The 22890-nt window shown below is 42.2% G+C and overlaps 1 protein-coding gene across 1 annotated transcript in view; it reads left to right on the top strand.

The window, feature by feature from the left end:
- The window catches only part of LAMA2 (laminin subunit alpha 2), a 599384-nt gene that overhangs the window by 375563 nt on the left and 200931 nt on the right, over positions 1-22890 (top strand). The window contains exons 21-24 of the mRNA XM_056856226.1: positions 706-886; positions 8891-9027; positions 14269-14505; positions 21727-21870. Coding sequence (XP_056712204.1) covers positions 706-886; positions 8891-9027; positions 14269-14505; positions 21727-21870 — 699 coding nt within the window. The remainder of the gene's footprint in view (positions 1-705; positions 887-8890; positions 9028-14268; positions 14506-21726; positions 21871-22890) is intronic.

Below are 22890 nucleotides of genomic sequence, written 5' to 3' on the forward strand. Positions count from 1 at the left end.
ATCTATGCAAGGCAATCCTTTTATGCTAAACACAAAGGTTACCTTAATATGTTCCATCTCTGGCAAACAACTACAGAGACAGCATTTCATTTTAGTACCAATGGAACATGTTGAAAAAATGTGCATAGGTTTTCAGCCTTTAGACCCAAAGTAAATTTAAAATGTGTGGTACCTGGAATACCTAATTAGGTGAACAAGATTTCAAATTAATATTGGAGTGTACAAAATTGAATTTCTTTATATCACAGTATAATGTTTTTGTGTGTTTGTGTGTATATACATAACATATTCAAACAATATTTTTTTATATTTCAAATTTTGCATGTTTATGTTTTTTTCCATATATTTCAGGCTTCCAATATGAATTCAGGTGAATTAAAAGCAGTATCTAGTTACAAGTAGAGTTGCCTGACCTCTGCATTTATTGAATAGGCATGGCTGTGCACTGTTTGTTCTTCCTTTGGCATGAGTGTGAGACTGCAAATCTTTACTAGTTTTGCACAAGCCAAGAGATTTGTGGGCTGGTGTTTTTTTTTTAAGTGTAATTTTTTAATCCTCCATTTAAGGTAGAAAGACCAAAAAAAAAAAAAAACCTGGCTTGCCCTCATCCACGAGCCCCTCTACAGTCTGTGCTTCCACCCCCTTCTGCATTTGCTTGGCTGTTTCTATTTCTACTAAAAGGTTTCCCTCTGTCTCCTGTGACAGCCTGGGACCTTTGGCGTACATTTATCCAGAGGCTGTGTTCCTTGCAACTGCAACTCATTTGGATCTAAATCTTTTGACTGTGATGAGACTGGACAGTGCCGTTGCCAACCAGGTGTTGCCGGAAAGAAGTGTGACCGCTGTGCTCATGGATTTTATGGCTTCGATGAAGGAGGATGCACCCGTATGTACACCATCATGTTTTCATAGTTTTTAGTTTTACTCCTTGTGGTCTTCTTTCAGCGTTCACAGTGTATTTCAGGTGAGACCATCTCATAATTGAGAGACCTCATGTTTTTATGGTATTTGAATTTAGGAGAAATTGATTATGCTCAGAGTAGTTTATATTTTATTTTTTAAAATGTTGGATGTCTCCTCTCCAAATTCCTACAGAAAGGATTTTTAATATAAATCAGTAAAAAAATTGGCAGGCTAAACTAATCTTTGGAAGGAAGCATTTGAATGAAGGCATACCATCACACAGGAAAACTGATGTTTTACTGGTGGAACCTAGGGTCCCTACAGTATCTAACATGTAGCCAGAGACATTATCAGGTAGAGCCACTGCAAGTTAAGTAAGAAATAGGCAATTCTCAACTTAAAATGCCTCACAATGCCTCAGTTCTTTGAGTTACTTTCTAGCTATTATATCATTTAAATTACTAGGGAATATCTGAGTTCTTTCATACCTACTAAATACATCACCCAAAATAACAGAGACCAATTGGGCATTTCTAGTAGGGTAAGAATTTTATTGACATAATAATTTTATTGACCTTGTGATATAGGTGGGGCTGAGAAAGTTCTGAGAGAACTGTGACTGGCTCAAGGTCACCCAGCAGGCTTCATGTGGAGGTGTGGGGAAACCAACCCAGTTCTCCAGACTAGAGTCCACTGTTCCTAATCACTACACCAGCTGTGTAGCAGTCCTACATTATGAAGGTGAATATGTCCCATCACAGAAGTTCAGTGATAGGAAAAGCTTCATCTTCTGTGGTAAAGCCACAGACACTCTGATAGGAAAAATGGTGGCAGACCTGTGTTCCAGATGGTCTTGATTGTACAGAAAAAAGTCAAAAAAAGAAAGAAAAGAAACACATGGTCTCCCCCTTACTCTGCTGCTGCCTGTCCTGCCTAGGTAGTGGGTACAGGTAGGATGCTTCATTGATCCCTACCCTACCACCCAACTTTACTTCCTTTTCCACTGCCATAACTATGAAGCACATACTGCACTTCTGAATATGTAACATCCACATTACTTGAACTTACGGTGAAGGACAAATTTCTAACTTTCTGCCATTTCCCCAACACTGACACTTTTTCCATCCTGCCGTATTCCAACTAACTATTTCAAGATTCTAAAAAGGCAACTCCCTTCCAGATTCCCCTTGAAGTGTCTCTCTTATATTACAATTTCAGGTAATAAAATCTTAATAGTCATTTGAGCAGCACAATTCTGAGGCTAGGGAGGGCTGCACGGTACAACTTTGGTGCTGGTAAGTCTATTCCTTAAGGGATAATTCTGCAGTAGCTGGCAAAAAAGCAAGGGTTTGGGAGGCTTGGCGACGTGTGGTGGTGGACCTGCTCTTGGCATTCATGAGGGCAACAGTGGCATGCTTCACCACCAACCTGTACAGCAGCACCTTCCCAGGTCAATTAGACTGGCTGGTGGCAATCGCTGCCACCAGATGTTGGTATGGCCATGACACCCACACACAGTGGAATGCTGAAGTGGGGTGAAGCACATGGGAAGGCTCAGAACCCTTATTCCCATGATGCCACCAACCATCAGGAGGCGGCTGACCACACAGGGGAGCCATCTGCAGGGATGGCATAGGTAAAGGGGGGTAGGGGGTGGGTTCATGGGTTTCATTGGGCACTGGCCCGGAATGGGCCCTGCACTTTTGCATGCCTTGAGCAAAGCTCTCTCTTTCTGTAGGCCCTGGCAAACCTGCCCTGTCATGGTGCCCCCCTCCTTCCTCTCTTGTCTCAGCTGTCTATGCCAAAGCTTCTTAAACTGTGGGTCGCAACCCCATATAGGGTCATGTAACTGAATGTGGGGAGTCATGAAAAATTTGGCAACAGTAAAAGGTTTATGATTTATTATCAGTAAATGTTTGATTTGTATACCTATTTTCTATACCTATATACCCAGGGTCGCGTAAAAATTTCTTTGTCGAAAAGGGGTTGTGAGTGGAAAAAGTTTAAGAAGCCCTGGTCTGTGTGACATATCTATCTTCTGCCAGCCTTCTGTGTGCAGGAGGCACTGAGAAGGTGCAGAACACGCCGTGCTTTCCAATACCAGGCATGCACCAGCACTCTCCATCTATCAGACAGCACCTGCCTGGATCACTTCCACCTCAACATGATGGCCCATCCAAACTATGTGTGAAGAGCTCAGACTAGTTCTACAGGGGCAAGTTCCCATCCCCAACCATCCCGTTATTTATTTGTTTGTTTCAATTTATATCCTGCCCTCTCACGACCGGGCGAGGGCCGGGGCAGCCTCCCTGGAACGGCAGAAGGCCGCCCCAGGACGCTCTCGGCCGCCAGAAGCGGCGGCGCGGCCGGGCGAGGGCCGGGGCCGCCGCCCCAGGCCGCCCCAGGATGCTCTCGGCCGCCAGAAGCGGCGGCGCGGCCGGGCGAGGGCCGGAGCAGCCGCCCCAGGCCGCCCCAGGCCGCTCCCGGCCGCCAGAAGCGGCGGCGCGGACGGGCGAGGGCCGGGGCAGCCTCCCTGCAGCTGCAGGAGGCCGCCCCAGGCCGCTCTTGGAAGCAGGAAGCGGCGTGGGCCCGGCAGCGGCGGCAGTAAGTTCCCCCCTCCCTCCTCCTCCCTCCTCCCTCCTCCCCTACCCTACCGTATTGACCCGCGTATAAGCCGAGTTCGGCTTTTTCAGCCCTTTTTGGGGGCTGAAAAACTCGGCTTATACGCGAGTATATACGGTAGCTAAAACACATATTTAAAGCCTCTAGCCAAACTGTTTGGCAAAGTAATTTTGTCACAGGCCTTCTTGGCAACTGTGAGCCAGAACTGCAAAGGGACCCTTCCAGTTCAGAAAAAAAACAACAGCCTCCCAAAATTATGAGCAGTGACCTCTTCCTCTGTGAGCTCAAGTATAGTTGCACTTTTACGTTATGTTCATGGTTTTGACTTCCAAGATTATTTACTGTCAAAACTACCAAAATAATCTCTGCGGGACCCATTTCATCTTGATGTGATCCAAGACAGCATTATTTCCTATATAATTAGGAAAAAGATTTCTCAGTGTAGGAAACTATAGCCTGTGGATGGTACAACTTCTCTAGGGAAATTGCCAACTGCACAGAAGTTGCTGAATCAGATAGTATTGCTGAGGAAGGAAAAGGATAACGAAAATGAATCTATTTGGGGAGTGATTATTCCTTCCTCAGTTGGAAGCATTCAAATGGTGCAATTACAGTGGTCAGTTTATAGTTCTAATATCATATGAGTGATACAAACACTTTCCATTTAAGTCTTAAGCTTTCTTCTCTGACATAATTGGCATGACCCATTAAAAAAATAAAGCTTGATATTCCAGATAGAACAATAGAAAGTTGGCAAAAACAAATTAACCGATTTGTCTGGAATGGGAAAAAACCGAGAATAAGATTTAAAGTGTTACAAGATGAAAAGAAAAGAGGAGGATTAGCATTACCCAACCTTAAATTATATTATCATGCCGCCTGCCTGACTTGGACTGTAGAATGGATAAAATACCCAATAACCAGACATCTCATTTTGGAACGAGCGGATCTTGGACAAGGTTTCCATAAAGTTTTGTGGGATACATCGACAAGAATTCAAAAAGACAAAGTACCAGAAGACTCTGATGTTAAAATGGTGTTATTGAAAGTATGGAAAAAATATAAAAAGAGAATAACTCCTTCTCCACCATCTATAATGTCACCAGTTGAAGCTTATCATGACAATGTTAAATTAAAACCGGGTGTCCATTTTACTTATAATCAAATGATCGAGTCTACAGGAGAAATCAAGACCTTGACCAATCTTCAAGAAAACTTCCAAAAACTGAATTGGTTAACTTATTTACAACTGAGATCTAACATACAAAAAGATTGTCTTTATCCTCAACCATTTCGTGAATTAACAGAATTTGAGCAGATAATTTCTAAAAATGATTTACACCTACTAGGAAAAATTTATAAGCTTCTACTGAAATACGAAACAGAAGAAGAACAAGTGAAAACCAACATGATAAAATGGATGCAAAACTTTGGAGAAATGATTAATATGGACTTATGGGAAAAACTTTGTACTTCTGAAATGAAATATACCGTCTCCCAAGAAGTGAAAGAAAATTGGTACAAAACATTCTATAGATGGTACCTGACTCCTAACATGCTTTCTCAGATGACTACTCCTGGAAAAAGAGGTGCCTGTTGGAAATGCCAAGACACTGATGGTTCATACTTTCATGTCTGGTGGACATGTCCAAAGTTACAAACATATTGGAAAAGAATTCATCAAGAACTACAGTTAATGTTCAATATCAAGTTAACAATTGATCCTAAATCCTATCTTCTCAGTATAGTGCCCCCTAACCTACCGTCGGAATTTCATGACGTCTTTAAATATGCTACGACAGCAGCTAGAACGGTTCTTGCAAGAACTTGGAAACAAACTCTAATACCTGATATAGAAGACTGGAAAGAAAAACTATTGGAATATGCCTGTATGGCCAAGATGACTTTTGAGACAAACCAAAAATCCAGTGAATCCACAGAGCAATTTGAAAAAAAGTGGGTGATATTCTATAATTACATGAACTCTAGCTAACTGAATGAAATGTGATGTTTAAATACATTTAACTTGTTATAAAGGACTGTGAGTAACATTAGACCCTTATATAATGGAATATTAGTACAAGTAGAATAATATAATGAGGTTTTGCAACATCTTTCTTTCTTTTTTATTAACATAGAGAAAGTTTCACAGTATGTATCTCAATTTTTTTTTAATAGTGTATTGTTTTTATACCTATAATGCTTTATTCCTTCCCTTTTTTTCCCTGTACCCTTTCATTAATACAAATAAAATCTTTATAAAAAATAAAAAAATAAAATAAAGCTTGAACTCATCTTTACCCTGCTTTTTTTTTCCAATCTGATCTTATACTTCCTAAAGCATGAACTTCCAGGTGATGAAATCTCCTTGTTCTGTCTATAGTCCCCTGTTTATATTTACACATCTTTGAAGTGCCTGCCCTACCTCTGTCAGGAGCATGCAAAGCTGCCATGTACTTAGTTAGAGTACTGCACCATCTTGCTCCCATGCTGTCTGCTGTGACTGGCAGGAGCTTTAAAAGTCTCAGACACAGAAGTCTTGCTCAGTCTTTCCCTCTGCAATCTTTTTAACACAAGATGCTAGGTACTGAACCTGGGCACTTGTACATGCGAAGCACACACTCTAGCTCTAAGCTATGTCCTCTTCCAATTCCATTCAAGTGTTGCAAGGGCCTCTAGGCTATTTCCAAAGGTATTTCCAATCAATTCCATCTGTGGATTAGCAAAGAAATAACCTTCTTGGGCAGATGAGTATATTTTGAGAATTGTACCAATTATGTTCAGAACCATAGCTGTGTGTTACCCTGTCCAAAAAGAATGGATCTGTAAAGGCATGTTTACTGTTGTGTAAAAGTTTAAACAGATGTCAGCACTTGGTAAGGGTAAGAGGTCACTGTTTGGATTCACTGAAGAGAAAACTTGAACTGAAAAGAAAGTGGTACCTGTAGTCTTAAGGCTCTTAGCGCAAATGGGGATGGAACAAATACCTTGTGAATGATCTTTTTGATATGTCATTTTCGCAGAACTTGCAGGTTTGGAAAGCTGCTTTCTGTTGTGAAAACTTTCTGCTAATATATATCTGATTTATTCCTAGAATGCCTTAATTTGGCCCATCTTCTTCACTATAAAATGTCTTCTTTTTATATGAGACAGTGATATAAAAGTTGCATTAATTTGTTTTTACATTATTGTCATAAATTCTGCTTCATCACTAACAGAAGGACAAGAACAACATTTCAGTGTGCCAAATGCAAAGAATAAAACCTGCAAGCTATTCAAGTAATAGCTATAATCTAACAATGTGTGTGCATGGAGGCTCATGTAAACCAGGGGTTCCTATAGTGTTGACTAATGCTTTGCATGTCTTGTAACCAAAAAGCAGATGAAATGTTTTAAATTGTTGGGACAGAATAAAAGAACAAAGAAGCAAGCAGCGGGGATGCATTTGGTCAGCATTCCTTGACAGTGACGCAGACGCATAAACTAGCCAATGCAATCTCCAGTGTCCTCACTGGGATGGCTAGATTAGAACAAACATGTTTAATATGATAAAGCAGATTAGCAGATCATGATATTTTAAATCCAAAAGTTCAAAACATTAAGTGCTTTTTTATTGGGGGGAAATTAGTAGGCATTCTGCTTAAAAAGGAGCCTGTGTGTGTGTTTCTTTTAAGATTTTATTTCATTTTTTTCTAAATAGTAAAAGTTATAACAGCCTAATTATATGGTATCATAAATATGGGCACAAGTGATGCAAATAAATACCTTTACAAGTTGTAGAAAACAGATTGTGTTGTATATGCTCAAAGACAGGCTGTATACATGCTGATGTACCCAAGAATTATTTTCCCTCACTCTGCAAATAGATGGACAATGACCTCTGCTCTGATCGCTTTCTCACTATTGGGGAAGAGTAAGGTTAACCTAAAATTACCCCCCTGTTAAGAATGCCATGAATTTGTCAGATCCTGTTCAGCTTAGCAAAAGAGCTATCCAATGAAGTTGCAAAGGGAAAAGGGCTGCAAAAGGAAAAGGGGAAAGTGAGCCAAACTGGCAGGTGTTTGAGGATCCTACAGGTGATCATTGTGCTTGGGGATGACAGCCTTGCCATCTGGTACCCATTACACAGGAGTGCACGGTGTGCAAACTCAAGCTCTATCTGTAGGAAGTTTCTCCCTTCATCAGCCATGATCATGCCTAGAAGAAAAAGATGGGATCAGTACCCTTGTATTTCTGAAATTAAGTCTAATTAAAATAAATATAATTTGGCAAAATAAGCCCTACAAATACATTGTAACAAAACAGCAGCAGCAGCAGCACAGAGTACTGACATTTGAGGAGCAAAGATCCTTAAGAGATATCATAGAGCTTTTCCCTACTTTTAATGAGTTTGGGATTTCATTTTCTAGTAAGCTGTTTTGTTAAAAGGATCTTCACAACATTATATCAGTTAATATTTTTAATTAAATACAATGTAAAGAGAAGTAATACTGAAGTCTGAAAATCATGAGAGAAGCCAAATAGCTCCAATCTGTTTCATAAGAGCCAATGGCCTACGCCTCCACGGATGTCAGCAGGGCTTGCAGATGTGTGTGTGACTTCAGGAGTGCAACCAGTATCTCTCCATACAAACAGGAACCAGTGGTCTTGATGGTACATTCTGCTGTTACATCATTGAGTCTGAGCAGGACTCAGCCTAGTATGTTTCTGGATGGGAGATTTCGTAGCTTGAGCTCTTCAAAGAAAGAGCAGAACAGAAGCACAATAAATTTTGAACTGGCTCCAGTCTTACAGGCTCCAGTGATTTTCAGCATCAATTAAAGTTGTGTTAGGGTATGTGTAGAAATGGTGGTTTATCTGCTGTTGATAATCATTTGAAAAGGAGGCACAGACTGTGCTATATCTCATGATTTGTCATCCATTTATGTGCTGGGGTAGCAAGGAACAGAAGTGATGAGACATAACAAGGGTATTGAACTGAATTCACTGAAAGATCATGAATAAGAGAACAGTGTGGTTGATGTACTTTAAAGAAAGACAAATGCAGATGAAATCCCAGGAGGAAGTTGACCATGTGCACTTCTACGCAGATGAGAATCTGGAAGTGCTAAGCTCAAGCTAGAAGGAGCAAGAGGGGGTTAATTGGAATACACATAAAGCTTTGAGAGACTGATTATACATCACTCTTAATTTTTCCATTCTTGTGCCTCCAGACAATAGTTAGATATGCCCTAGCAGCAGACAATGGTAAATATAGCATAATGATCCACATGAAAATTACTGCATTCAAAATGTGAATGGTGTGTATAAATATTAAACATATTTTGTTTCTCTTTCTGATTCTCTCTTCCCCCTCCCCATGAAGCTTGTGAGTGTGCCCATCTTGGTAATAACTGTGACGCACACACTGGTCGTTGTATCTGCCCTCCCAATACTGTTGGACAGAGGTGTGATAAATGTGCTCCAAACTACTGGGGTCATGACATGGTCAGTGGGTGCAAGGTGAGTGGACCTGTACTTCGGCTATGTGTGTTTCTTCCTATTCCATGTTGTATGTTGCAGCTGTAAGGAGGCAAAAACACAACAGTACTTTTCTAAAGAATTAAAGAGCAGAGTTTGTTTATATCATTGTGTTTTAGAGCTATGCAGCTGGACCGTCCGTTTTTGAAAAATGAAGAATTTTGCTTTGGTTAAAAAAAAAACTTGTGGCTTTATTTCTTCTTTTGGAGAGCCATTGGGGTGCTGTGGTTAGTGCATTGAATTAGATCTTGGTTCAAATCCTCATACTGGCATGAAGCTCACTAGGGGGCCTTGGGGCCTGTCACACACTCTCAATCATGTGATGCCATATTTACTTTTTTAAACGGCAGCCCTAAAGTGCCAGAAACACATGATGTTTTAATGTGCAAAAGGACTTATTTAAATTATAAGACTCATGAACTTGACAAAAACCATGACTGTGGTGCCTTTTACACGGAGCTTTTGCTCTACCTTTCCTTCCTAACTGCAGCATGTGGGGAAAAAAACATATAAATCTAATTTCCAAGTGTGCCTCCTATCTGCAGATACCTAAATCTGCAGATAGGGGACACACTTACCCCAACAGATATTTTTGCAGACCTGGGGGAGGGAAGCCTTGGTGCACCACTGAAGAGGAGGGAGCATGAGAGGGAGCTTTGATGTGCAGCAGGGAGGGGGAAACATCAGTGAACCAGAGAGAGAGGGAAGCCTCAGCATGGCATTGAGAGGGAGGGAAGCCTCAGTGCACTGCTGAAGGGGAAAAGGGTGGAGAAGCCTCAGCACACTGCTGGGAGGGAGGGTGGTTGGTTGGGAGGGAGCTGGGAGAACCTCTGCCCACCTATCTCTACAAGTTTCTTGCAGGTCTCCATTTGAGTGTGTGCGTGTATGTGTTTCTCAAGTATGGGCAGATCTGAGGATACCTAAATCAGTAGATTGGGCTCACACTGAGAGAAAGGAACTTTTTCTCCAAACTTGGGGCACCTCCCCCCGGTTTGCAGAAAAATCTGATCTCTCTAAAACTTTACATGGGGGTTTAAATACCCCCCAACAATACCATTGTCTACAAGTGGGACTGGCCCAGCAGCTGCATTACATGACTGGGCCACAGTTTTCCTAGGCAGACTTCCATGGGGAGAGTGGGAACACTTAAGACAAGGAGACAGATAGAGGTAGGTTGGCTGTTGGGTGGGAAGGAGATAGGGATGCCAACTCCAGGTTAGGAAATTCCTAGACCAGGGGTGGGGAACCTTTTTTCCACCAAGGGCCATTTGGATATTTATAACATCATTCGCGGGCCATACAAAGTTAACAACTTGGAAATTAGCCGACCAAGCCCCAAGCAGGCAGCTGCTCCAGATGACCCCCTCCTGCGCGGGCAAGCAGGCAGGCATCCAACTAGTGGCACAGGATGGTCTGTTGCACCAGCTGGGTGTGGCTGTCCAGCCACACACCGGAGTTGCTCCTGCTCTGCCTGGTCAGGGCTGAATTCTACAGCTGGCTCCTGCTACCTCCGCCTGCAGGGATGAAATGGCTAAGAACTCACCCCCCCCGAGCATTCTGGCCCTGCCCTCTTTAACCCCTCCACTGTCACCACCTCTGCCCCCAATCCTCTTGTAGTACAACCGGAATACGTTTCTACATGGTCTGGGTGGGAAAGGGTTAACACAGTTTCTTGGGTGGTCCTAGCAGCACCATAGCTAATGACCCTTCTGCAAGGGGGGAAAAAGGTTCCTTTTCTTGGCAAAACATCCTCACATCTGCCTTGAATAGAGGCTATTCCTGTCTGCGGGAGGGGGCAGATCACCAGTCTTACATCCTTCTGAGCTAGAGATGTGCCAGGACCCATGAAGGGAAAGCCCAAATGATTCCGCGGGCCTTATACGGCCCCCGGGCCTGACGTTCCCCACCCCTGTCCTAGACATTTGGGGGGGGGAGCCTGGGGAGGGGGGGTTTGAGGAGGGGAGGAACCTCAGAGGGATATAATGCCATAGAGTCCACCCTCCAAAACAGCCATTTCCTTCAGGGGAACCAGGGTTGCCAACCTCCAGGTGGGTGCTGCTTTGGAGGGTCACTCTATGCATTATATCCTGCTGAGGTTACTTCCTTCCCCAAATCTCACCCTCCCAAAGCTTCACCCCCAAATCTCTAGCTACTACTTGGAGGCTGGCAACCCTACATAACTGACACTTGTATGAATGAGTTTGGCACCCCTGCTGTAACCCCTTTACATATTATAAAGTACTGTATCATTAATATCAATTTAAGAAGTTTTATTGCTGTTTGTTACCTAAACGCAAACAACCAAATGCCATAATGCTGTCTTTTAAATGCCTGTATCATGGTAGTTAATTAATGCAGAATAATTTATTTTCTTTTTGAGCTGTAAAGCTCCTCTCAGGAAACCTCTGCCTTTCTTCAGCCCACAGATCTCTAGGATTCTGCCAACCAGCTTAATAGGGGTGAAGACCCCTGTTTCTGCTCTGGGATCTCTTCTACCTGTCTTTCTCTTATCTATTATATGAGTGCATTAGTATGGCAGCTATGGCAGTCTCCAAATTAATAATGATATGTCTGCCAAGTCTCCCCTTTTAATGCATTGCAACTAATTTCTCCAATGCAAGGTGTGATTGCCCCCTCTCTACTTGAGCTTTTAGCAGAGCCGATTTCAGAGGCTGTCATAATTCACTGGCAGGAGAATACTGCATGTGGCTTCCTCCTTGCAAAACAAACATTACATTTGATTGTAATTTACTCTGCATATGGCAAACAATTTGCCCAGTAGGCATTATCCTCTGGCATTCTTTACTGTGCAGGCTTCATTTTCCAAAAAAGGTTTTAATTCATAGGCTACATGCAGCAGCTGGCTAAGCAGTTCTTAACTGCTAGTGGTCCTAGATATGGACTAAGGCACAAACTAGACCACTAAAGCTACGGATTACTCTTTTCAATTCAACTTGAGGTGTTGCCAGTAATCACTCAGATGGGATTTTGCTGTGAATAAAGTACTCAATTTCCAGTGATACTTTCAAAAACTGCCAACTCAACTAGGAATGTGCCTTTGATAAAATGTAATAATTTCAGATGTGGATTTCAGGTAGGGCCCTGTTTTGGTTTTCCTGATTTTTCAGAACTGTTGTTACCAGTTTGGTATTTTTTTCCTCAGTATTTTGGAGGGGGTACTGAAAATTTGGGACCATTATTTTGGTCAGCCTCCCCCCACAAGGAAGCAGGAGCAGGGAGGGAGTCAAAGAGATTAAGCCAGTCCTGGACTTACCACGCTGGCATTGTCCCCAATAGAGGCTTTTCCCTGTTGCCAGTATCAAAGGCAGCAGAGTCAAACCCCACATCCAGAAAATGGCAGGCAGGCTGGTGGGTTCCCTGATTCTGGCGAGGCTTGGCTGTTGCAGTGGCTGTTTCCACCCCACCACTGAGGGCTTTTTAAAAATTAGCAATTGAATGGTGTTATAGCAATATAATGGTTTAGCAATATGTGTACCAGTTTCGCTGATTTCCAAGCTTTTGGTTTTTGTTTTTAAATGCAAGCCTCTAGCTTCTTCCATTGTGGAGAGGCAAAGGAAAAGTCATATCTCCACTGTGGAAGGAGGTGGAGATTTTTTAAAAAATGAAAGCCAGGAATTCAGAGAACCTGGTACTCATTTTGCAATACTGCTATTCAATTTCCACACTAAAAAAAGACCTCCAGTGGTGGGGGTCCTTTGTGGCATCTCAGGTGTCCTTGAGCGGACCTAAACCAGCTAATTTTTGATACAATTTTGCCTCAGATATATCCAAACGCACACCCCATAGCTCAACGTTTTCTGTTTTTACAAGAGTACCTATGCCTGTTATTGCAGGGATTTCCTTTGCTGAGTTATGTGATTTGTACGCTTAAGCATGTACTTGCAATCCTCCCCCCTCCCCTTTTGTTTCCCGTAGGTCCCCTTTTGATTTACTGGCCATGCTTATTAACACTGTCATGACATTTTCCCTTATTATTGTTTTTACTCACATGAAACTTAATAGTTTCAATAAAATTCTCACTGTGCAAGTGAATAGCAGAAATATGTTGTGTGGGTTTTACAATATAGTTATAACAATGCCAGTGAGAATTTGACGCAGGTTCAAAACTAGTTAGGACTTTATAAGTCAATGCCAGCACATGGAACTTTGTCTTATCTCATGGCTCATCATCTACTCTATCTTTAGTGCTTGATGATAATATAATTACGATGGTTCACCAGCTTTACTTCATTCCAAAAAAGTTAGTTGTGATATATGTTAGTTGTACTGGGCAATATAGGTACTGTAATTAACCAGTGTTGAGTTTTATCTATATGTGGTGGCAGTGCCCTAGTGCATTTAAGTTTGGGGGAAAGGTGCATGAAAAGTTGGAATTTGGGTGTGAAATGGCAGTGCCTTTAAGGCCAAATGTTTGCTTGTTAAATTGTGTCGTGCGGTTCCCTAGGAGACTGCAGGCAGGTCTCTTTTATTTGATTTCTATGACCAGGATTGTTCTAGTAAAGTACTGAAAGCAGAACATTGCTGCAAATATCCAAGAATGGATAGAGAAAATTAAGGAAATATATGTTAATTTAAAGCTTACTGATTTACAAAGAGGAAGGTGTTTGCTTCAACTGGGATATTGATCGGACCCTTTAATTAATAAGATTACGCAGTAATGTATATAAATGGCTGTAATATGATTTTCCCTTTGTTTATTTTCTTTAAACGAATAAACAAACAAACAAACAAATAAATAATATACTTAAAAAGCTGAACTATGTACCACCACCACCCTCAAAAAAGCACACTGGAGAGGGCTCAGAAAAAAGCTCCCTGTGCTGTTTTACTTGTCCTGAGACACCCAGGAGCAGCTTTTTGTGTGAATAAGGAACTACAGAAAAGAGGGGAGGGGTCCAGCCCACCTTTGTATCCAACCTATGGCCACTCCGATAACAAGCCACTCACTGAATCTGAAAGATATGACCTTTCAGCAGCCAAATGTGCAAGAAATACAGCCAGTGCTTTAGATAGATGTGGTATACTTTTGTGCTTTTTTAACCTAAGTTGTCTAGCTTGCTGATAAGGATTTGTAGAGAATCAGCTGTGAGTTTCAACCATGCTTGAGAAAGCTGAATTGCCACTTGGTTATAGTTGGAAGTTTATCAAAAATTACTGAAAGGTTTTTGGTTTTGCTTTTTTGATCTCCCCTTTTCACCATAGGCCTGTGATTGCAGTGTGGCCGGATCCCTCAGTTTACAGTGTAACCCGGATACTGGCTGCTGTTTCTGCCGCCCAGAGTTCTCTGGGGATAAATGCACCGAATGTAGGCTGGGATATCGAAATTACCCACAATGCATTGCCTGTGAATGCCTGACAGCAGGGACTGAGCAACGTACTTGTGATTCAGAAATGGAAAAATGCTCATGTGCTGATCATACAGGACAATGCACCTGTAAGGTAAGAAAAAGAGGATTGCTCATCAAGTAATCATTTGTCCTTGTTTTTGATGTTTCTCCACTGGGCGTCTTTCATTTAGCTAAAGATTAATCAGCTGTGAATCCCAGCGTCTTGTAATAATAATTTATTAATATGGTCACTGACCAGCAGAAAAAACAACAGCCACAACAGATAGTAAGAAAACCACCACAGCGGCTACTACTGCTAATACTACTACTACAAATAATCTAAGCCTAAAAATTACATATTACATGTATGAATAAAATTTATATAAACATTGTATAACTTGGTGTGACCCCCTTAATATTTTGAGTAATGAAGTATTTCTGCTACTCTTATCCTGTCAGGGTACGACATATTTTAATAACTGCAGAGCAAAATTTAGCAGTCAAGAGTGTAAACTGATTTTTCATCAGTTAGGAGCTTCTTAGCCAGAAACTCGCCTGGTTGGTCAGGGAAAGTGTTAAGCAAAGGGGAAAGAACCCTTGTGCAGACTTCTTGGTAGAACGAACAGCGGATCAAGACACGTCCTGAAGTTTCTATATCCCCGACCCACAAGGGCAAAGCATTTCTACTATAGGGACCTTCTTATATCTTCCCTCCAATACCGCCGATGGTAAGACCTGGCACCTAGCGAGGGTGAAAGCTTTTCTATGATTGATAAGTTCTAACTGGGAAAGATATTCTGCGGGGGAGACTATGTACCTAGATTTTTCAAGTGATAGGAAAAGCGGTGTTCTCCCGAGATCTGCCTGACGTTCAGGTCATTCACCCTTTGCTTCAATACTTACATATTGCCTGATCTTTACCCTGCGCCAACAAGGAGAGTGAAGAGAAGTCCAGCCTTTCCATTTTGTTGTAAACTGCCTTAAGCCATAAGGACTGGACGTTGTCCTGCAAGATCAAGGGTGACAGGCCTTGAGGGTTAAGATTTAATTTGAGCCACAGGGTAATGGAAGCAAGACATACCTTTGCCTCCACCTTTCCTGTCTCCAGTCATCCAGTTGCGTTGGATACACAATGGGGTAAGTGGAGGGCCACTCTTAAAAATTTTGATTGGATCCACTCAAGTGGGGCAAAACAGGATGATGGGGGTCCGAGTATGGTCCCATACAATAATCGGGCCAGCTTTTTTGCTTGGTATAGTTTGAGAGCAGCTGGGGAAAAATGCCCTCCCTTGGTTCTTAAAAAATTAATTATATTAAAAGCGGATTTGTGCCCTAGCTCCGCTGCATAGTCACTTTGGGCTCTGAATCCCAGTATTTTTAGTCCACATCAGACTCTTAATGGGTGGGTGCTGCAACTGGGGACAGAGGAGCTGTGGCGCATACTGCATCTTGTTTCTGTTGCTCAGCTAGCTTGCCTATGTTGTTTGTTCTATATGGTTAGATTTGATTACTTACATTTTAATTGATGTTTTTAAATTTATGATTTACTGCCTTATAGATCAGTTGGATCCAGAGGCAAGAAAAAGTAATTTAAATAAATAAAATCAATAAATAGGTTGCATGGGCATTATTAGAAACATAGCCCTGTTTATAGCGATAGGAAATGGTGAATTCGTTAGTCAAGTGACAAGTGGTAATATCAAGTGGTAAAATCATGGTCTCTTGACCTGCCTGCTGTCTTCCTTTAATGATTATGCAATAGCTTTGTTGTTGTCTCGGATGGAGTTACCTCTGGTGAAGTTATGGTTCCTTTGGAAAATATATACAGTGACCTATGAATAAGTTAGAAGTAGTCAGCAAGGTGGGAGGGAAGGCATCATGGTATAGCCCAGTCTCATCAGATCTTGGAAGCTAAGCAGGGTCAGTACTTGGAAGGGAGATGCCCAAGGAAGGCTCTGCAGAGGAAGGCAAATGCAAACCATCTCTGCTCCTCACTTACCTTGAAAGCCCCTTGCAGGGGTTGCCATAAGTCAGCTGCAACTTTACACACAGTCAGCAAGGCACACCGCTGATTTTCATTATCACCTCCCAATATGAAGGCTGCTGCACAATATGAAGGCTGCTGCAGTGGGACTTGTAGTTTCACCCACACACACACCCACACATATACACCCCATTTCATTTAATTACCTGACCATGAATGAAATAAAACTCCGCTACCACAGCTGCTGTGCAGCCACAAAGCTGTTCAGCCGCTGCTCAAGTCACACAGAAATGAGGCAAAAGGATGTGAAGGTTGGCTCATGAGTTGTCAAAAATTGTGGGTTCACCTGCTAAACACATTCACCACAAAGTTTGCAGGAAATGTTAAAGGAAAATTTCTGGTAGATTACACCACCACTGACAGAAAACCTTTAAGCGCCGTTCTTCTGCAATGCCAACCTGTATTAAAATACTCCTGAACACTGTACATTTGCTCTTATTCTTGACAAGCAATTTGCTGACCACTTACCTAGTTTTAGCTTCATTGGTTTTTATGTAACAATCCTATTGAATGTGTTCGTTATTTTGTCATATTGATATGGTTTAATGATGTGTAAAAACAGTTACAGAAGATAAAAGAGCTTTTTATCCTCACTATTTTTAATAATTTTTTAAAACATAGATCTCATTTATATGACTCAAAAGAATCAAAACAGACTCTTAGCATAATAGAGAGATGAAATATGTTAGGGCTTGTTATCTTTGAAGAAATACCTTTTTCCCCTGGAACAACTAAGGGCCAAAACAGCTGAGATGCTGTTAAGATCTGGATTTTCCCAGCATTTGGCAAAACTGCACAGGACCCAGGTTGAGACTGAAATCATGTGGGTGTGGGAGGGGTAGGGTTGCCCACTCTCACAACCTGGTGGAAAGAAGGCAGGATCTGGTTCAATCACATCCCATGTTTGCCACACCACTAGATTCTAGCAAAGAGGTAAAGGTCAACTGGGTCTCACTGTTGCTGGAATTGGCCCAGCCATTTCAACTGAAAGACGATGGAATTGCCCAGGATGAGAACTCTGTCTGGATTTTGAGATATACCTACACATGTAAAAAACATAAAGCTTGTGGAATCACCTAATGTAACTTTTGAAGGCACTAGTTATCCTGTAGTTTGCAATAAAAAATTTGAGATATTCAGACGACACCACATTACTGGCAGAAAATAATAAAGACTTGAAATGACTACTGATGAAGGTCAAAGCAGAAAGTGCCAAAGAAGGATTACAGCTGAACATCAAAATGACAAAAGTAATGACTACTGAGGAATTACAGGAGTTTAATTTTCTAACAGTTAGAGCGGTTCCTCAGCGGGACAGGCTTCCTCGAGAAGTGGTGGGCTCTCCTTCCCTGGAGGTTTTTAAGCAGAGGCTAGATGGCTATCTGTCAGCAATGCTGATTCTATGACCTTAGGCAGATCATGAGAGGGAAGGCAGGAAGGGTTGTGTCAGTGTTTGGCTCTTGTTGCCCTTTCTTGCATGCCCAGGGTTGTGCCAATTGCTACTTTGGGGTCAGGAAGTACTTTTTCCTTCAGGCCAGATTGGCCAGGGAGAGTTGTTATTGTTGTTGTTGTGCCATCTTATAGGTATGGGGTAGGTGTTACTGGGGGTGTGGGGGGAGGTAGTTGTGAAATCCCTTCATTGTGCAGGGGGTTGGACTAGATGACTCTGGTGGTCCTTTCCAACTCTATGATTCTATGACTCTACTATGATTCTAGTGTTTTTCATGGCCCATCATAAGCCAGCAAACTTAATGTCATCCTTCCAAACCCTCTGCTGTAGAGGCTTAGTCTATACCAAAACCATCTGTCGGCACAACTCTCTAATTTTCTTCAGGAGTTTAAGGAACCTGAAACTGAGGGCAATAACACTTTTGTGGAGAAACTGTTCTTGCCTATCTGACAATATCTGACTCTGGAAAGCTTACACCCCAAAAATCATGTTGGTCTCTAAGGTGCTACTGGACTCAAATATGAAGAGCCTCTGCTTTGCATGCAGAAGGTCCCTGGTTCAGTCTCAGGCTTCTGGGAAGGGTTGTGGCTAGGCTTGTGCATATCAGTAAACCTGAGCCAAAAATAAAGCAAAAAATCACCATTTTGGCTTATTTTCAGCTCGGGTTTACCAGGAAAAAAACACGGGAATCAGCTGAGCCAAATAGGCAATTCCCAATCTTCACCAATTATTCGGCTTTTCCAGTTCAGCTGGGGGTTGGTTCAGCTAGGGGTTGGACTCTTAAGGGAGGGAGGAAGCAGCCATTACAAGAATGGGAAAACTCAATTTCCCATGATTGACAGCAATCTAGCAATCAACCATGGGGAAGGAAGCAGACTGGCGGGCATTACACAAGTCTAAAATGTAAGTACTTCTAAAATTCTCCTGGGGGGAATTTTTCAAGGTAGAGCCCCCAAATTCACAGCGTAGCTTGAAGGGACTATCCTTGCATGACCCCCGAAGTTTGGTGAAGATTGGGTCAGGGGGTCCAATTTTATGGGGTCTGGAAGGGGTCACCTCCCTCCTCCATAGAGAAGTATGGTAAAGTTTACAATGCTCCTCTATGGAGGAGGGGGGCTATCCCTTACAGACCCCATAAAAGTGAATCCCTGACCCAATCTTCACCAAAGTTCGAGGGTTGTGCAAAGAGAGTCCCTTCAAGCTTTTCTGTGAATTTGGGGGCTCTACTTTGAAAAATGCCCCTCCCCAAGGAGCTTCCAAAAAATCCGCATAAATGGCCCAAACTTTTCCAGTAAAACCGAAAATAAGCTGAATACCCATATTTACTGGTATGGGTATTCGGCTTATTTTGGGTTTACCAAAACAAATCAGTCCCAATAAACCCAAACCCGAAATTTCCCATTTTGTTTGTTTGTTTGTTTCTTTTTGTTTTGTTTTTTGCACAACTCTAGTTGTGGCTCATTGGGTAAGCATATGCTTGGCATGCTGAAGGTCCCAGTTTCAATCCCAGCATCTCCCAATAAAAGAACCAGGTAGGAAGTTATGTGAAAGACCTCTGCTTGAGATGCTGGAGAGATACTGACCTTGATGGACCAAAGATCTGATTCAGTATATGGTAGCTTCATGTGGTAGCTTCATAGCAGACCAACATGGCTACCCTCTAAAAAGTTCTTCAGGATTAATTACTTCAGGAGTAATTAATTACTTCAGGAGTTCTTCAGGATTAATTACTACAGGATTAATTACTTCCTTAAAACTTGTTGGAGAAGGCACGAGCCAGTTCCAAAGCATCCAACACATGCCACACCCATGGATGCTGGCAAAAGGATGAAGGCCCAACAGGATACTGCTGGAACTGGCTCTCTACTTCACCCATAAAAAAGGCAATGACCGAGGGCCAAACCCCTGCCTGGGTTTTGAGATATGCCTGCACTTGTAAAAAATACAAAGCATAATTAAGTCATCTAATGTGACTTAATTCAAGGTTCTAGGTAGGTTCTAGAGTGCCACCTACCAATTCTCTGAATTAACTACCCTAAACCCATACCCATATTTGGCTGTCCTGCATCCACCAAGATCCAGCATGCTACTGCCCCAAACCGGTACTGAGCCTGAGCTGAAGCCAAGGAAACATACAAGGCATGCATAGGACACAGCTGGGGGTACTTGGCGGTCATCAGACCATATTATCCACTTTCTGGACTAGCAAGTTACTAACACTGCCTTCAAGGTAAATGTGCCCAGTCTACAACAGCAGAACTCTCTGGGAAACATCCTAGCATGATTGAGCTAAAGCTCCAAATCACATAACACCACCTCTACCACTGAAAGTGCCGCATTGGCACATTGCAGAGCTCACTAGGAGTCATTCTAGAATGATTAAGCTAAAGGCTCACCAATTACTAACACCACTTCCTCTGGTGATAGTGCCAAATCTACCCCTCACAGAGCTGTCTGGTAGACATCCCAGCACAATTGAACTAGGTTACAATATGTAATGCATCACAGAGGCCACCAAGGCTGTGGCTCAGTAAAGGGGAACTTCACCAGGCTAAAACACAGGGAGCCTCCAAATTGGGTGTCAGAGGTGTCTAGCATCCTGAACTGCTGGGATTTCCTGAAACCACCCTCCTAACATCCTCCTAACTCTGAAACTGAAGTATTGTCCGCCAACCCCTCTGCTTTGGCTTTAAAAGGCAGAGCTTCCAAATAGGTCCAAATGGTTTTGTTCACCAAACACTTCTTCCAGAAATAAACTAACTGCTGTCTAATATGATCCCCTGTAATGGCCAGACTTGCTCCAAATCCACCTGTTTCCTGGATATGTCACAGCACTCTAGAGGTAAACCATGCTGATTAAACTGTAAAGCAAACTCAGTTTATTACTTCAAAATCTGCTTATGGAGTGGCTATAACACAAGCTCTGCTCAAACTATAACATCAAATCTGCTTGGCTAAATCACCAGTTCAATATAACAATAGTACAAATCCGGCCTGGCAGCAATACCAGTTCTGATTAATCAACATCAATCTAGTTAACTAACACAATTCTAGTAAGACTACCAGTACAGCCCCTATCACCTCAAGCTAAATAAGTGTGCCACAAGTGTAGTAGCTGGACAAGTAGTATGAAAATTCAAATTCTAGTGAGCAGAACTCATACAGGATACCAAACACAAGAGAGCTCTGCCCCCAAAGGCCAAATCAGTATGGAGAAGAACACTGAAGAAAAAAGAACTGGGGGTTGGGGTGGATAAAGAAAATAAAGGGGGGAAAGGAATGATTCTAAAAGGAGAAACCCTGTAATACGCCCAACCCCTGACTCACCCAAGCACACACTACAATCCCTTTCAATGTAACCACTCCAACTTCAGCATGCACACACAAATCCCAAATTGCACACTAACACACCCATTGGACATACAACCCTCCACAACCTTGCTAGTTGCTCCGCCAGATTTAAAAACTGCACAAGGCAAGGCAGCAGCTCTCCTCAGCAACACACAGCAAATGCCTGCTTGGGGTGGGCATTTAAGGAGCAATCTTGGCTGGAACATTTCCTGCCTGGTCCAAAGCTGCCCCATGCTTCATTTGACAAATCCATGGCTGCTAATCCCAATCACACTGTAAGCTATTTGTAATGTCCAGCTTTATTCTGCCCAAATCACTATGCTTTCCATGTGTTTTAATCCTAAGAGATGTGGTGTGCATTTATTTAAAACGGTAAGGATGATGTGTTTGTTCAGATATCTTTCCCTATGCCTAATTATGAGCTAGTGTATGAAAAGGAGAAGCTATTGTCTCTAAAATCACCCCTCCGCTCCCCCTTTCTATAATAGGTGAACGTGGAAGGTATCTACTGTGACAGGTGCAAACCAGGCAGGTTTGGACTCTATGCCAGGAATCCACTCGGCTGCAGCAGCTGCTACTGCTTTGGTCTGACATCCCAGTGCAGTGAGGCACAGGGGCTGGTCCGCGTGTGGGTGAGTAAAGGACTGCTGAGCCATGTAATGTGATAATGTTGTTTCCTGCTGGCATCTTTTAGTCAGACACCGAGATGGAGCTAGGAAGTGGAGAAACGTTTAAGCAATTTTTTCCCCTGTGTACTCTGAGAGCTGGGTAGAGGACCATGTTCCATTAGGCAATCAGGGTCAAAACATTTTAAATGTCTCTGATAAGGTAATAGATGGCAAGCCCCAGAGTAAAGCTATTAAAATCACTGTAAAAGGCAATATAGTCAAGTGAGGGGAAATTGTTCCATGAGAATATAGCACTCCAGCGCTGCTTTGTTTCTAAATGTGAAACAGTGAGGAAAGTCACAGTCATTCAGTCTCACCCAGAATAACTATGGATTTCTGATGTATACGAGAATTTAATTGATTCACTGCTCATATTTTCCTTTCAAGCAATGACCTCAGTCCTTTAAAAAGTGGAAGAAATCCACTAATCTCTAGATGTAGGTTTGCTACCTGTTTCTTATTTTAAAAAAACCTTTCTTCTTTAGTATTAATAGAAATACTCATACAAACCCATATCTGCTAAAAGCAACTTTAATTCAATATATTATTATGGTAATATTTTCTAATAAATATTTTGATTGTTAACTGTCTGTCACACGTAAGACATTTTCTTATAGTTTCACAATACGTTCCTTATTTTGGAGTGCCTCAGGTAGCAATCCTATCTTTGGCAACTCTTTGTGTGTACATGTGTGACCCATATACATAACAACTAGAGAAGGATTTCATGCTATCTAAAGAAGTGAGCTGTGACTCACGAGAGCTCATAGCCTGCCAGAAATATTGTTAATCTTTAGGGTGCTACTGGACTCTTGCTCCTTTCTACTACTAGTTTTGCTGGGTATTGTGCCACAGTTGCTGGTCCACTTAGGTCAGTTTTTCTAGTTTGTTTGAACCAACCATGATCAGGTAGCATGATTGGCACAATCCCCATTTTCGTGGGAGCCACGTGTTCTAATTCAGCATGCCTGACACCCAACCTTC

Source organism: Euleptes europaea, chromosome 10, assembly GCF_029931775.1.
Source record: "Euleptes europaea isolate rEulEur1 chromosome 10, rEulEur1.hap1, whole genome shotgun sequence".
Lineage (NCBI taxonomy): Eukaryota > Metazoa > Chordata > Lepidosauria > Squamata > Sphaerodactylidae > Euleptes > Euleptes europaea.